A 16,787-nucleotide genomic window follows, 5' to 3' on the forward strand; every position below is an offset into this window, starting at 1 on the left:
GGCAGAGACTTTACTCATGTTACATTTCCCTCCCATAGTAGTAGACCACCCATTTTTAGTTGAGTGTCCAGCCACTACAACTAAGATGATACATCCCAGTAAAACAGGAGCGTAGCAAACCTACATCTGTAGTCTGCTAATAAAGACACTAGCATATCGTTGTTGGTTTTTTTTTGCGGTACGCGGGCCTCTCTCTGTTGTGGCCTCCCCCATTGCGGAGCACAGGCTCCGGACGCGCAGGCTCAGCGGTCATGGTTCACGGGCCCAACCGCTCCGCGGCATGTGGGATCTTCCCGGACTGGGGCACGAACCCGTGTCCCCTGCATCAGCCGGCGGACTCTCAACCACTGCGCCACCAGGGAAGCCCTAGCGTATAGTTTTAATGAACAAGTCCTGCAAACCGATGGTCTCATGAGGAATAGGTTTGCAACTTTGAAAATATAGTATAGTTTCTGTCAGACAGTAGACAAGTATCAGAATTCTACATTCGGAGCAGGCTTTAACACTCATGTGGCCAAAGATCTGCATCTAGTGCCTTAAAAATTTTTTTTAACAAATAAAATATAAATCACTCATGAGCCCAGCACTTTTTTAAAAAATGAAAAATCGTAAACAAATGGCTTCCTTGTTCCACTTTCTCAACATCCCCCCCACAAAAAGCCTGTTTTCCCCACAAAGCTAACATATATCCTCTTATATTTAGATATATAATATGCACAATGCTTACATGCATGTGTTCATGTGTACCTATTATATTTTTCAAAAATGAAAACATATAAAAACTGTTCTACAACTTGTTTTTGTTTCTGTCATTTAATAATCATTGACATCTTTTTAGGTCCGTTCATGTAGCTCTGTCTCATTCTTTTAAATGGCTGCAAAGTGCAAATTTTTTTTTGTACCATAATATATTTAAGCATTTTTTAATTGATGTATGTTAAGGTCATTTTCGAACTTTTTGATATTTCAAATAATGCTGCCATAAACATTCTGATAACTGTCTTTACTCATACTTTTGCTTCTACAGGATGTAGTGTCTGTGTTTTTTATTTTATTTATTTTTAAATTTTATTTTATTTTTGGCTGTGTTGGGTCTTCGTTGCTGTGTGCGGGCTTTCTCGAGTTGCGGCTAGCAGGGGCTACTATTCGTTGCAGTGCGTAGGCTTCTTATCGTGGTGGCTTCTCTATTGCGGAGCACGGGCTCTAGGCACGTGGGCTTCAGTAGTTGTATCGTGCGGGTTCGGTAGTTGTGGCTCGCGGGCTCTAGAGCGCAGGCTCAGTAGTTGTGGTGCACGGGCTTAGTTGCTCCGCGGCACGTGGGATCTTCCCAAACCAGGGCTCGAACCTGTGTCCCCTGCATTGGCAGGCGGATTCTTTCTTTCTTTCTTTACTTATTTACCTATTTATTTATTTATGGCTGTGTTGGATCTTCGTTTCTGTGCGAGGGCTTTCTCTAGTTGCAGCGAGCGGGGGCCACTCTTCATCGCGGTGCGTGGGCCTCTCACTGTCGCGGCCTCTCTTGTTGCGGAGCACAGGCTTCAGACGCGCAGGCTCAGTAGTTGTGGCTCACGGGCCCAGTTGCTCCGCGGCATAGGGGATCTTCCCAGACCAGGGCTCGAACCTATGTCGCCTGCATTGGCCGGCAGATTCTCAACCACTGCGCCACCAGGGAAGCCCTGGCAGGCGGATTCTTAACCTCTGCACCCCCAGCGAAGCCCTGTGTTTTTTATTTTAATGGGTACTATTGAACTACTCTCCAAAAGAGTCGTACCCATAGATATCCCCATGATATGAATGGAATTACTTATTTTGTTATACCTTCTCCAGGATCATGCTATGCTTTTTAAATTTATTTAATAAACAGAACTATATTAAGAGGTATTGCTCAAGAAGGTTTGGGATTTTTGTCATAAGACTGTCAAGCCAAAGGAAGTTGGGAGTAAATCTTTTTTTGCAGAACCCTACCATGGGTAACCATATCCCCAAATCTACTCTCGGTATTTACTTTAGCAGCCAGCTCCATGTTCTCCAAGAATCTAGTATTAAGGGTTTGGTTTTTTGTTTGTTTGTTTGTTTCTTTCTTTATACAGCAATAGATTTATTTATAACCAGACCCCGTCTTCTTCCACATAATGTCTCAGAGACCTGGCCAAAGTCTTTTTGTGTGGGTGGGGAAGGTGAGGCCCACTTTGCCTCAAAGCTAGGCCGGTTTTTCAACAATCTGTTGATAAGAGAAGGAGGAGGACTTTTATTGAAGGAGGAGGACTTTTATTGAAGCAGGATCCTTCAACAATAAAAGACCTTTCATTCTGTGTCAGTTTTCTTATCTCTTTGATCATAACCATTCTGGTTATGGATAATAGGTGTCCTCAAGAAGGAATTATGTAAAGGGTTAAAGTGTAAGGTACCAAGCCTGAAGATGATGAAAAGCAGGAACGTTCTAAGTATAATGTTTTATTGTTCTGGCCTATCATATAGAAATGTCACTGTCGTTTCCCCTTGATTTATCTTACAAATACATACTTACAGTGATGTTTTTTATTTAAGTTAATGTTACCATATTTAGAAGAATAAATGGTCACTGTGAACCTCCTCCTCTCCATCCTCCATCCCCACCCACCCCCCCAATCACTGTAACTAAAACTCTGGCAGCTTATCCCATCAATCCTTATATTTGGGTTTCTAAAGGTAATTGTCTCTATTGTCAAGTACGTAGAATAAATAGAAGTCAGAAGCTACTAAATAATAGCAGACATTTAGACAGACTGCTTGTGGAGTGGTAGAAGGGATTTAAGCACAGAGGCTTATCACATACCAGGGAGCCAAATCAGGAGTGGAGAGTCCAAGCTCTTATTGCTTGATAGAGGAGCACAGCGACTGTATTTGTCTTCTCTGTCTCTTTTTAATGTATCATAATGTCGAACCCAGGTGAAAAGCCAACTTATGGGAATTTTGACATTAAGTACCCCAGGCAGTACATTCTAAGAATGAAATTATGATTGTTGGGGCATGTGCTTCAGAGAGTCTCCTAGGTCTGCATTTGACCTATAGCCTGAGGTTTCATGTCCATCTTTATTTTGTAAAGAATCTATCTGTTGAAAGTTTACTAAAGTCTAACTAGGATCGTTATCTAAAATTTCTCTCCTGTGCCCCCGCCATGTGTAATATTATATTTATACAAATTGCTCAGGGATTAGTGGTAATTTGGCAGAAACAGGATCTTTAGACTATGAAGCTCCACATAAAGGCACTATATAGTGGATGACAGGAAAAAGCAGCAGCATTTAAGCAGTGTAAGAAGGTTTGTTGCATTAGATAAACCTACTGTTTTAGGAATTGAGGTACCTGGGGGTATATATATTTATTTGGGAATGATTTGTAATCAGTATTTTTAAAGGTGGGAAATTTATTTTATTTATTGAATTTTTGAATTTTATTTTATTTTTTTATACAACAGGTTCTTATTAGTCATCAATTTTATACACATCTGTGTATACATGTCAATCCCAATCGCCCGGTTCAGCACACCACCATACCCACCCACCCACCCCCGTGGTTTTCCCCCCTTGGTGTCCATACGTTTGTTCTCTACATCTGTGTCTCAACTTCTGCCCTGCAAACTGGTTCATCTGTACCATTTTTCTAGGTTCCACATACATGCGTTAATATATGATATTTGTTTTTGTCTTTCTGACTTACTTCACTCTGTATGACAGTCTCTAGATCCATCCACGTCTCAACAAATGACTCAATTTCGTTCCTTTTTATGGCTGAGTAATATTCCATTGTATATATGTACCACGACTTCTTTATCTATTTGTCTGTCAATGGGCATTTAGGTTGCTTCCATGACCTGGCTATTGTAAATAGTGCTGCAGTGAACATTGGGGTGCATGTGTCTTTTTTTTTTTTTTTTTTTTTTTTCATGTGTCTTTTTGAATTATGGTTTTCTCTGGGTATATGCCCAGTAGTGGGATTGCTGGATCATATGTTAATTCTATTTTTAGTTTTTTAAGGAACCTCCATACTGTTCTCCATAGTGGCTGTATCAATTTACATTCCCACCAACAGTGCAAGAGGCTTCCCTTTTCTCCACACCCTCTCCAGCATTTGTTGTTTGTAGATTTTTCCGATGATGCCAATTCTAACTGGTGTGAAGTGATACCTCATTGTAGTTTTGATTTGCATTTCTCTAATAATTAGTGATGTTGAGCAGCTTTTCATGTTCTTCTTGGCCATCTGTATGTCTTCTTTGGAGAAATGTCTGTTTAGGTCTCCTGCCTAAATCCATTGTTGGATTGGGTTGTTTGTTTCTTTAATATTGAGCTGGATGAGCTGTTTATATATTTTGGATATTAATCCTTTGTCCGTTGATTCGTTTGCAAATATTTTCTCCCATTCTGAGGGTTGTCTTTTTGTCTTGTTTGTGGTTTCCTTTGCTGTGCAAAAGCTTTGAAGTTTCATTAGGTCCCATTTGTTTATTTTTGTTTTTATTTCCATTACTCTAGGAGGTGGATCAAAAAAGATTTTCCTGTGATTTATATCAGAGTGTTCTTCCTATGTTTTCCTCTAAGAGTTTTATAGTGTCTGGTCTTACATTTAGGTCTCGAATCCATTTTGAGTTTATTTTTGTGTATGGTGTTAGGGAGTGTTCTAATTTAATTCTTTTACATGTAGCTGTCCAGTTTTCCCATCACCACTTATTGAAGAGACTGTCTTTTCTCCATTGTATATTCTTGCCTCCTTTGTCACAGATTTGTTGACCATAGGTGCGTGGGTTTATCTCGGGGCTTTCTATCTTGTTCCATTGATCTATGTTTCTGTTTTTGTGCCAGTACCATATTGTCTTGATTACTGTAGCTTTGTAGTATAGTCTGAAGTCAGGGAGTCTGATTCCTCCAGCTCCGTTTTTTTTCCCTCAAGACTGCTTTGGCTATTCGGGGTCTTTTATATCTCCATACAAATTTTAAGATTTTTTGTTCTAGGTCTGTAAAAAATGCCATTGGTAATTTGACAGGGATTGCATTGAATCTGTAGATTGCTTTGGGTAGTAGAGTCATTTTCACAATATTGATTCTTTCAATACAAGAACATGGTATATCTCTCCATCTGTTGGTATCATCTTCAATTTCTTTCATCAGTGTCTTATAGTTTTCTGCATACAGGTCTTTTGTCTCCCTAGGTAGGTTTATTTCTAGGTATTTTATTCTTTTTGTTGCAGTGGTAAATGGGAGTGTTTAATTTCTCTTTCAGATTTTTCATGATTAGTGTATAGGAATGCAAGAGATTTCTGTGCATTAATTTTGTATCCTGCAACTTTACCAAATTCATTGATTACCTCTACTAGTTTTCTGGTGGCATCTTTAGGATTCTCTGTGTATAGTATCATGTCATCTGCAAACAGTGACAGTTTTACTTCTTCTTTTCCAATTTGTATTCCTTTTATTTCTTTTTTTCTCTGGTTTCCGTGGCTAGGACTTCCAAAACTATGTTGAATAATAGTGGTGAGAGTGGACATCCTTGTCTTGTTCCTGATCTTAGAGGAAATGCTTTCAGTTTTTCACCATTGAGAATGATGTTTGCTGTGGGTTTGTCATATATGGCCTTTATTATGTTGAGGTAGGTTCCCTCTATGCCCACTTTCTGGAGAGTTTTTATCATAAATGGGTGTTTAATTTTGTCAAAAGCTTTTTCTGCATCTATTGAGATGATCATATGGTTTTTATTCTTCAGTTTGTTAATATGGTGTATCACATTGATTGATTTGCATATATTGAAGAATCCTTGCATTCCTGGGATAAATCCCACTTGGTCATGGTGTATGATCCTTTTAATGTGTTGCTGGATTCTGTTTGCTAGTATTTTGTTGAGGATTTTTGCATCTATATTCATCAGTGATATTGGTCTGTAATTTTCTTTTTTTGTAGTACCTTTGTCTGGTTTTGGTATCAGGGTGATGATGGCCTCAGAGAATGAGTTTGGGAGTGTTCCTTCCTCTGCAACTTTTTTTTTGGTACGCGGGCCTCTCACTGTTGTGGCCTCTCCCGTTGCGGAGCACAGGCTCCGGAAGCGTAGGCTCAGCGGCCATGGCTCACGGGCCCAGCTGCTCTGCGACATGTGGGATCTTCCCGGACCGGGGCACGAACCCGTGTCCCCTGCATCGGCAGGCGGACTCTCAACCACTGCGCCACCAGGGAAGCCCCTTCCTCTGCAATTTTTTGGAAGAGTTTGAGAAGGATGGGTGTTAGCTCTTCTCTAAATGTTTGATAGAATTCACCTGTGAAGCCATCTCGTCCTGGACTTTCTGCTTGTTGGAAGATTTTTAATCACAGTTTCAATTTCATTACTTGTGATTGGTCTGTTCATATTTTCTATTTCTTCCTGGTTCAGTCTTGGAAGGTTATATATACCTTTCTAAGAATTTGTCCATTTCTTCCAGGTTGTCCATTTTATTGGCATAGAGTTGCTTGTAGTAGTCTCTTAGGATGCTTTGTATTTCTTCAGTGTCTGTTATAACTTCTCCTTTTTCATTTCTAATTTTATTGATTTGAGTCCTCTCCCTCTTGATGAGTCTGGCTAACGGTTTATCAATTTTGTTTATCTTCTCAAAGAACCAGCTTTTAGTTTTATTGATCTTTGCTATTGTTTCCTTTGTTTGTATTTCATTTATTTCTGCTCTGATCTTTATGATTTCTTTCCTTCTGCTAACTTTGGGTTTTGTTTGTTCTTCTTTCTCTAGTTCCTTTAGGTGTAAGGTTAGATTGTGTATTTGAGATTTTTCTTGTTTCTTGAGGTAGGCTTGTATAGCTATAAACTTCCCTCTTAGAACTGCTTTTGCTGCATCCCATAGGTTTTGGATCGTCGTGTTTTCATTGTCATTTGTCTCTAGGTATTTTTTGGTTTCCTCTTTGATTTCTTCAGTGATTTCTTGGTTATTTAGTAATGTATTGTTTAGCCTCCATGTGTTTGTGTTGTTTACATTTTTTTTCCCTGTAATTGATTTCTAATCTCATAGCATTGTGGTCAGAAAAGACGCTTGATATGATTTCAGTTTTCTTAAATTTACTGAGGCTTGATTTGTGACCCAAGATGTGATCTATCCTAGAGAATGTTCCGTGCGCACTTGAGAAGAAAGTGTAATCTGCTGTTTTTGGATGGAATGTCCTATAAATATCAATTAAATCTATCTATTGTGTCATTTAAAGCTTGTGTTTCCTTATTTATTTTCATTTTGGATGATCTGTCCATTGGTGTAAGTGAGGTGTTAAAGTCCCCCACTATTATTGTGTTACTTTCGATTTCCTCTTTTATAGCTGTTAGCAGTTGCCTTATGTATTGAGGTGCTCCTATGTTGGGTGCATATATTTTTATAATTGTTATATCTTCTTCTTGGATTGATCCCTTGATCATTGGGTAGTGTCCTTCCTTGTCTCTTGTAACATTCTTTATTTTAAAGTCTATTTTATCTGATATGAGTATTGCTACTCCAGCTTTCTTTTGATTTCCATTTGCATGGAATATCTTTTTCCATCCCCTCACTTTTAGTCTGTATGTGTCCCTAGGTCTGAAGTGGGTCTCTTGTAGACAGCATATATATGGGTCTTGTTTTTGTATCCATTCAGCAAGCCTGTGTCTTTTGGTTGGAGCATTTAATCCATTCACGTTTAAGGTAATTATCGATATGTATGTTCCTATGACCATTTTCTTAATTGTTTTGAGTTTGTTTTTGTAGGTCCTTTTCTTCTCTTGTGTTTCCCGCTTAGAGAAGTTCCTTTAGCAAATTTGTTGTAGAGCTGGTTTGGTGGTGCTGAATTCTCTTAGCTTTTGCTTGTCTGTAAAGCTTTTGATTTCTCCATCGAATCTGAATGAGATCCTTGCTGGGTAGAGTAATCTTGGTTGTAGGTTCTTCCCTTTCATCAGTTTAAGTATATCTTGCCACTCCCTTCTGGCTTGTAGAGTTTCTGCTGAGAAATCAGCTGTTAACCTTATGGGAGTTCCCTTGTATGTTATTTGTCGTTTTTCCCTCGCTGCTTTCAGTAATTTTTCTTTGTCTTTAATTTTTGCCAATTGGATTACTATGTGTCTTGGCGTGTTTCTCCTTGGGTTTATCCTGTATGGGACTCGCTGTGCTTCCTGGACTTGGGTGGCTATTTCCTTTCCCATGTTAGGGAAGTTTTTGACTATAATCTCTTCAGATATTTTCTTGGGTCCTTTCTCTCTCTCTTCTCCTTCTGGGACCCCTATAATGCAAATGTTGTTGACGTTTAATGTTGTCCCAGAGGTCTCTTAGGCTGTCTTCATTTCTTTTAATGCTTTTTTCTTTATTCTGTTCCCGCAGCAGTGAATTCTCACCATTCTGTCTTCCAGGTCACTTATCTGTTCTTCTGCCTCAGTTATTCTGCTATTGATTCCTTCTAGTGTAGTTTTCATATCAGTTATTGTATTGTTCATCTCTGTTTGTTTGTTCTTTACTTCTTCTAGGTCTTTGTTAAACATTTCTTGCATCTTCTTGATCTTTGCCTCCATTCTTTTTCCGAGGTCCTGGATCATCTTCACTGTCATTTTTCTGAATTCTTTTTCTGGAAGGTTTGCCTATCTCCACTTCATTTAGTTGTTCTTTCTGGGGTTTTACCTTGTTCCTTCATCTGGTACATAGCTCTCTGCCTTTCCATCTTGTCTTTCTTTCTGTGAATGTGGTTTTTGTTCCACATGCTGCAGGATTGTAGTCTTCTTGCTTCTGCTGTCTGCCCTCTGGTGGATGAGGCTAAAGAGGCTTGTGCAGGTTCCCTGATGGGAGGGACTGGTGGTGGGTAGAGCTGGCTTTTGCTCTGGTGGGCAGAGCTCAGTAAAGCTTTAATCCACTTGACTGTTGATGGGTGGGGCTGGGTTCCCTCCCTGTTGCTTGTTTGGCCTGAGGCAACCCAACACTGGAGCCTACCTGGGCTGTTTGGTGGGGCTAATGGCGGACTCTGGGAGGGCTCACACCAAGGAGTACTTACCAGAACTTCTGCTGCCAGTGTCCTTGTCCCCACGGTGAGCCACAGCCACCCCCCTGCCTCTGCAGGAGACCCTCCAACACTAGCAGGTAGGTCAGGTTCAGTCTCCCCTGGGGTCACTGCTCCTTCCCCTAGGTCCCAATGCACACACTACTTTGTATGTGCCCTCCAAGAGTGGAGTCTCTGTTTCCCCCAGTCCTGTCGAAGTCCTGCAATCAGTTCCCACTAGGCTTCAAAGTCTGATTCTCTAGGAATTCCTCCTCCCGTTGCCGGCCCCTGAGGTTGGGAAGCCTGACGTGGGGCTCAGAACCTTCACTCCAGTGGATGGACTTCTGTGGTATAAGTGTTCTCCAGTCTGTGAGTCACCCACCAGCAGTTATGGGGTTTGATTTTACTGTGATTGCGCCCCTCCTACCGTCTCATTGTAGCTTCTCCTTTGTCTTCGCATATGGGGTATCTTTTTTGGTGAGTTCCAGTGTCTTCCTGTTGATGATTGTCCAGCAGCTAGTTGTGATTCTGGTGTTCTTGCAAGAGGGAGTGAGAGCACGTCCTTCTACTCTCACCAACTTGGTTCCTCCTCCGCCATTTGAAATTTATTTTATTAAAGAGAGCCATCAGGGTGGTAGCAAGTCTGCCTCAGGGGAACAAGAAAGTTTCAACGTTTCCGTCTATGGACAGATGTAGAAAATGTGGTATACAGGCTTTAAAAAGGAAGGAAATTCTGATACTACATGCTACAACTTGGATGGACCTTGAAGACATTGGTGCTAAATGAAATAAGCCCATCACAAAAGGGCAAATACCGTGATTCCACTCATATGAAGTACCCAGAGTAGCCAAATTCGTAAAGAATGAAAGTAGAGTGGTGGTTGCCAGCGGCTGGGGGAGAGGGAAATGGGGAGTCATTGTTTACTGTGTCCAGAGTTTCAGTTTGGGAAGATGAGAAAGTTCTAGAGATGGATGGTGGTGGTGGTGGCACAACAGTGTGAATGTACTTAAATGCTCCTGAACTATACCCTTAAAAGTGGTTAAATGGTAAGTTTAATGTTATGTATATTACCCAAATTTTAAAGAGTTTCAAAAAACTTTATTTACAAAATGCATATAACTTTGTCTGATGTAATTATTAACTCAGTTTATTCCAAGTTCTAAAATGTGATTGACAGCCTCTAATCACTAAATAACAAAATTTTGCTCTATTAAGCTAACTCAGAGTAATAACGGAAAAGAAAGTGTAGCTTTCATTCGTCTCCAGATTAATGCTTCCTGACCTCCATTTTGTAACACTCCAGCTATCTCAAGGAATATCATCTTTAAAGTATACGCTATGTTGTACCTTTTGCCACCTGCACAAGAGCTTTACTTGTTATTCAGATCAAAATGATCTTTAAGGGCATTCATGAGTAAGGAGAACTGTAGGCACAAGTAACCCGTTCACTTTATTCCCAGGATGCTCTGAGCTGTTTTTACAGGTGGTTTATGGTATAGAGAGTTATCGTCCTTTAGGCAAATTAATTATTTCAAGTAATAACGCTACAAAATAAATATTTAGCCTCTCTAAGACTGAGAAGAATTTTAGGTGGTGTGTCCTGACATTGATGTGTTAACTGAGTTTTATAATTTCCCAAATTGGAATTAAATATATAGAGATTTAACATTTTATAGTTGCTCAGTTTTAGGTTTTACCAATATTTTATCTTTTTTCCTTCATAGCTGTAAAATTCTTTATAAACATAACCATCCCCTAGCCTGTTTCTTTTGATAACCAGAATGTGGAAATTGGTTTTTTACTTTAAAAAGTATCAGAAATATTTTATCATCCCTTGATGTGAATAAATGAACTCGTAATGGTACTTACACGTACATTATCAAGTAAAAGATTACCTTTTCCCCCTACATTTTTATGGGCAGTATTGTAAATTGCCCCAGCTTTTTGTGTTATTGTTTAAAGAACATCTGCCCTTTTGTGCATGTGTTAACATCGCCAATTATTTATAAGGAAAAATCAAGAGAAAGTAATTCATCATATAATAAAGTTTTCCTCCGTCTCTTTTTAGGATATTTTCTTTTCTGGATGTTGTAACCTTGTGTCGCTGTGCTCAGGTCTCCAGGGTAAGAATGGCTGACATGATTACAAGAGTATCCCTTCCTGACATCAATGATAATCAGCTTCTGTAGTAGGCCGACTATTTACTTCAGATGGTAGTTGTATGTTATGTTTCCAAGGTTGTGGTTTCACCCATGGGATACCCAAACCCATGTTAATTCTACAGTGGAATTCTACTATATGTACTATCTCTAACTTTAATTTTTTGAAATTCTTGACTATTTGTGTAATATAAACAGAAGAAACATTTTCAAGGAAAAAGCACTAAACATGCAAATTAAAAGAATAGGCTTTACTCAGAACTGTAATAATATAGTATTTCATTATGTTTCCCTTATTCATTTTATGTACATACATGGAAGGCTCTTGATATCTCCCTATATTTTTTTCTCAAAAGGTTATAGCTAGAATTTAATTTTTAAGAAATTGTAGAGCAAACCAAATTCCATTCTCAAAGTCAGTTTCTGCATTACTCTTACTTATCCATTTTTGTCAATTGACATTACTATGACAAAACAGTGAGACATAATCTTATTGCTGCCACTAATATTAAGAATAGAATCTCTGTTGTGGGAAAATTGCTTTATGAATCATTCATAGTCTCTTTTGTAATACAGATATATAATAATTAATAAAATGAATGAGTACATACAGTTATCATCTTTTTATAAACTGGACAATGGCTTTTTGATGTTTAACAAATACTTATTGAGAACCTACTATGTACCAGGTATAGTCCTAGGTGCTGAGTATGTAATATGGTTATATCACAATACTCAGCATCAGAGTATTGTGTTTACCTCTGTTAAGTGGACCCAGGTTTTCCTTCAAATTTCCATCACCAATTTCCTTCAAAAAAAACCCCCACAAAACTTGCCATAGAAAATCCACCTCATCTTGCTAACTTTAATTTCTACATCCTAAAAGCCATACTAAATCTGTATCTCAGCTATTTAAGAAACAATCAGGCATATTTTGATGATTTCTATTCATGACAGTTCTGTTCCTGGTACCTGAGTGGTTGCCTTAGTCATGGCTGGTACAAATGAGTGGGGTTTCTTTTTTGTCTCCATATGAAGCTGAGGTCATCATTGAGAAACAAAATTCCCAGACCAGTGTCTTAACCTGTTTGGTTGCAGAGTCTCATCTCAAGAATGTTGATTTGAGTGAGTTTTAATTGTTGTTTTCATGTTCAGGTTCCTCTTCCTTCTTAAGGTGTTTTAACTTAAAAGGAAGCAGAATGCCAATTTTCATTACATCTGTACAATTGGAACATCGGTAGTTAGCCTGTTATTCTCTGTACTTGAAGTATTTAGTTAATTTGCTTTAAAAAAAAACAACAACAAAAACTCTAGAGAGGAACCTGTCATTCCTAATTTTAGTCTCACTTTAGCATGTGTCCTGCTTGCTGAAGAAAATAGTATAAGGAAATGAGAAGTATCAAATCAGAGATAGAGTTAGCCTAAGAATCTAGTAAACATATGATCTTTAAAGGTTTTATCTCTTGTCTCCCATGGAGCCATTTAAGAAACTGTTGGAAAAATATGAAGCCACAAAAAGAAAAGTAACATCGAAATCCTGAGAAAACCTTAAAGCTTTCTATAATAATAACTTTGTTAACCCTCATACCCCTGACATCTTTCTTACTGATTGTGTGATAGTTACCTGGGGCTTATAAGTGTATCTTTAATTTCCGTTTTAGAATTTCAGTATCGAATCTGTGTTTTGAATTGTTGTAGTAAGAGATAATATTCTAAGTTTATAACTTAACAGTGTTAAGACTTTTGTTTACACTTTAAATTTAGTAGGGAAAACGTTTAAAGGCTTTCTGATTAAAATACAGAACGATCCGCAAAAGGTTAACTCTTAGTGGAGTCATTTTTCACCTTATCCTGAAAGGTTGAAAATCTTGGAAGCTTTCTTGCCTCCCTTTAGGTAATTAAAGAAATGTATGAGAAGTCTTAAAACTTGCAGTGTTTAAAATTACCACTGAATCAAGTTGAAGGAAAAGATGACCAATTGAAAAACATGCCTGAGTGAGCAAATTGGTAATGAGGAAAGCATTAAGTCTCTGTCATGTATACTGAGAAATGATAGTGTCTTTTGTAAATCCCAGGTCACCATATCACAGTTTTGGGTCCAAACAAGTGATGCTATGAATAGCATATTTTTATTGAACATGGCATATGTATTGAACACACTACATTCAGAGTGCCATCTTCTTTCTTTGGTTTCACACTCACCTCGTTCCTAGTTGAGGGATAGAGTAACAGACTTGCTTTTCATTAGCTGGATTATCTCATTTTGAGATTGGAAACTCAAGTTAGAAAACAGTTTCCGGCTGTGATACTTATCACAACCTGTTCTTTCCCCAGCCCGCTAATGTAAGATCTTTCGTAGCTACTAATTTCTGTACCCACTCATTTATGAGATAATCTACTTGGAGAATAAAGTATGAATCAGAAATAAGACTGACTTTTGGGGAGTTAATGGTGGAGGTGCTAAGGAATTTTTTGGTCAATTTCAATCATTAGTAGGTTGAATTGTGAACTTGAATTTTGCTAGCTTTTCCCCTTCATTTCAGCTTCTGTTCATTCTGTCTCTTCTTCTTCAAAATAGGCCTGGAATGTTCTGGCTCTGGATGGCAGTAACTGGCAGCGAATTGACCTGTTTGATTTCCAGAGGGATATCGAGGTATGACTGCGTGGTGTGTGGCCCCATCTCTCTCGTTAGAATGTAATTGCAGCATATAGGACAGATTAGCCCCAACCACATAAATCTCCTTTCCCTGGAGAGAGAGACTGTTCATTTCAGCGCATCTGAACTTCATGGGAGCTTGCAATTTTCCCAAGAACTGGTTCAGTTTTTGAGAATGAGCAGAATTATTTTACTGAAATAATACTGAGTTATTTAGTTTTAATAGGACTCATTTTTGTTTTTATTTTTGTGGTGGAAATGTGAACCTTTGTTTGCTCTTTTTAAGGAAGTCTTTTCATATTTGTTTATTTAAAAATAAGTGGAGTTAATTTACTGGAGCATGATATCTGCATAAATTCTTCTTGATGAGCATTCTGGGTTCTGGGGGAGCCTATAGATAGTTTTTGTAGAGAATGAATTGGATTACTTTTATTGGGGAGAGATTTTTTTCCCTTCTCACTTCTCCCCCATATTTTATCTCTTAGTATTGCCTATTTTCTCTAAAATGGAGAAGAATGGCTTAAGCTTAAATTATTTTAACCTGAATTTGAGCTCTGTAGTCCTTGGTTTTCTCATCTGGAGAGTGGAAGTAATAGCTTCCTCACTGTGTTATAAGGATTAAATTAGATTTAGATGTAGCTATTTTTTCTGTTGGGTTTGTTTTTTTTTTAAGTTCTAGTGGAACTTAGTGGTCTTGAGAATCCATGTAAGAAGTTAAAAAAACCTCACATGAACTTTATATTATCTTCATAAAGTACTTTTATTTTATTTTATTATTTTTTTTTTTTTGCGGTACGCGGGCCTCTCACTGTTGTGGCTTCTCCCGTTGCGGAGCACAGGCTCCGGACGCGCAGGCTCAGCGGCCACGGCTCACGGGCCCAGCCGCTTCGCGGCATGTGGGATCTTCCCGGACCGGGGCGCGAACCCGTGTCCCCTGCATCAGCAGGCGGACTCTCAACCACTGCGCCACCAGGGAAGCCCAGTACTTTTATTTTTTAATATTTTTTTTAAAGACTTTTTTTTTGATGTGGACCATTTTTAAAGTCTTTATTGAATTTGTTACCATATTGCTTCTGTTTTATGTTTTGGTTTTTTGGCCACGAGGCATATGGGATCTTAGCTCCCCAACCAGGGATCAAACCCACACCCCTTGCATTGGAAAGCGAAGTCTTAACCATTGGACTGCCAGGGAAGTCCCATAAAGTACTTTTAAAATGATACCCACCGACGTGCTGGATTTTTCTGTTTTTCACAATTCTCTGATCTTCATGGATGTAAATATTTAAAGCAGCCTGGCCTACAAAACCATTCAGCAAGCTTTTGTGAAGTGTTCATTGAGTCTCTGCTGTATTTAGAGTACTATAGTAAATACACAGAAATAATAGAGAGAGTTAATGTCCTGTGGCTGCAGGAGGGGAATCTACATTGATATAGTGGCATAAGAGAACTACAGAGCACCATTTCCTCAAATGCAGGGTATCTTACAAGAGGAACAAAGTAAATAACAATATAGGGTTTAGGTATGTTTCAAGTAGATGGGTTAATCAGGAAAGCTTTCTCCCAGTAAGTTGAAATTTTCATATTGATTTAATTAGGTCTTTAAAACGAGTAGAAGTCTCTTAAAAACGAGGATGTGGTCTTTTCAAAAACGATGTGGTGGCTTACCTTTGTATACCTGTCTTCTTTTTTTACAGGGCCGGGTAGTGGAGAATATTTCAAAAAGGTGTGGGGGCTTTTTACGAAAGCTAAGTCTTCGTGGGTGTCTCGGAGTAGGAGACAATGCATTAAGGTAAAAACATAGCTATCGATTAACTCATCTTCTTGACTGAAGTGAAGAACAGCACCAAACACAGCACTGTCTCACCCAGAAAAGGCTGGAATAGTTTTCATATTCCTAAGCTATTCTGAACCCAAATACACGTTCACTGCTTATAACACAAATACCCAGTAGTGGGATGTGTGGTTTTGAGAATAAAACAAGAACAAGTGCTCCCCCCAAAAAGCCAGATTCCCCATATTATAAATGGTTCGTTTGGAGCTTTGAGTAAATTTTTTTAAGTTTGTTTACTCGAAGTTAGGATAATTTTAACTTTGGTTGACAAAAAGATTGATGTTTAAAAGTTTATGGTTGAAAAGTAATTTATTCGTAATTGTGAACAACTTTTTGTACCATTTTGTACCAGTAATATCCATTATTACCACTATTGGTATCTTCTATTATTTTTTTTAATGCCGAGAATTGTGCCCGTTTTACCTCAAACCCTTTACTTTCTTTCCTGTAAAGGACCTTTGCACAAAACTGTAGGAACATTGAAGTACTGAATCTCAATGGGTGTACAAAGACTACAGATGCGTAAGTATTTTATGTTTTAGAAGGGTAAGTCATAGCCTCTTGTGTCCTGCCTATACTAGCTTTTAATGCAGACTACTAAATATATTTAGCAAATTTCATTTTGGTTTTATAGAGGAAAGATGTTTAAATTTAAAAATAGAATAAGATACTTATTTTAGAATTTGGCTCAAATTCTGTTTTGATTTTTAAAAGAAAACTTAAAATTGTAGTCAGTGAATGTGCAGTAGGGAATACTAATATAGGACTACCTATATTTCAAAAAGACACTAGTAGCTATCATTCAAAAGACACATAAACAGGTGATGCTATAAAAAGATGTAAAATCTTAAACATAGCTTAGAGTAATCAATATAGAGTGTTTATTTAATGACTCTTTAAAAGTACAGTGTCTTGTGTCAGTCACAATATAAAAGAAAGAAAGCATAATCCTCCATCCTTCAGAGTTTACTGTCACAGACCCAATAGACATAAGAAGGTAGACATAAAAAACATTCAGCCTAAGGATCTATTGGTAATAACATGTATCAAATAACATTTAAATATTATGTAGGGAAATTGTTGCCTATTGGAAGGTGAAGAAGATGTTTACACAGGGAGTGGCCAGGATTAGTCAGTGGATCCTCCTGTTTTTCAA

General features: G+C 38.2%; 1 protein-coding gene across 7 annotated transcripts in view; it reads left to right on the top strand.

Moving 5' to 3' along the window:
* The window catches only part of FBXL20 (F-box and leucine rich repeat protein 20), a 114,095-nt gene that overhangs the window by 66,952 nt on the left and 30,356 nt on the right, over positions 1-16,787 (top strand). For all 7 annotated transcript variants that reach the window (XM_033410807.2, XM_049702566.1, XM_033410809.2 and 4 more), the window contains exons 3-6: positions 11,054-11,108; positions 13,723-13,797; positions 15,495-15,589; positions 16,085-16,153. In XM_033410807.2, the coding sequence (XP_033266698.1) occupies positions 11,054-11,108; positions 13,723-13,797; positions 15,495-15,589; positions 16,085-16,153 (294 nt within the window). The remainder of the gene's footprint in view (positions 1-11,053; positions 11,109-13,722; positions 13,798-15,494; positions 15,590-16,084; positions 16,154-16,787) is intronic.

Source organism: Orcinus orca, chromosome 19, assembly GCF_937001465.1.
Source record: "Orcinus orca chromosome 19, mOrcOrc1.1, whole genome shotgun sequence".
Taxonomy (NCBI): domain Eukaryota; kingdom Metazoa; phylum Chordata; class Mammalia; order Artiodactyla; family Delphinidae; genus Orcinus; species Orcinus orca.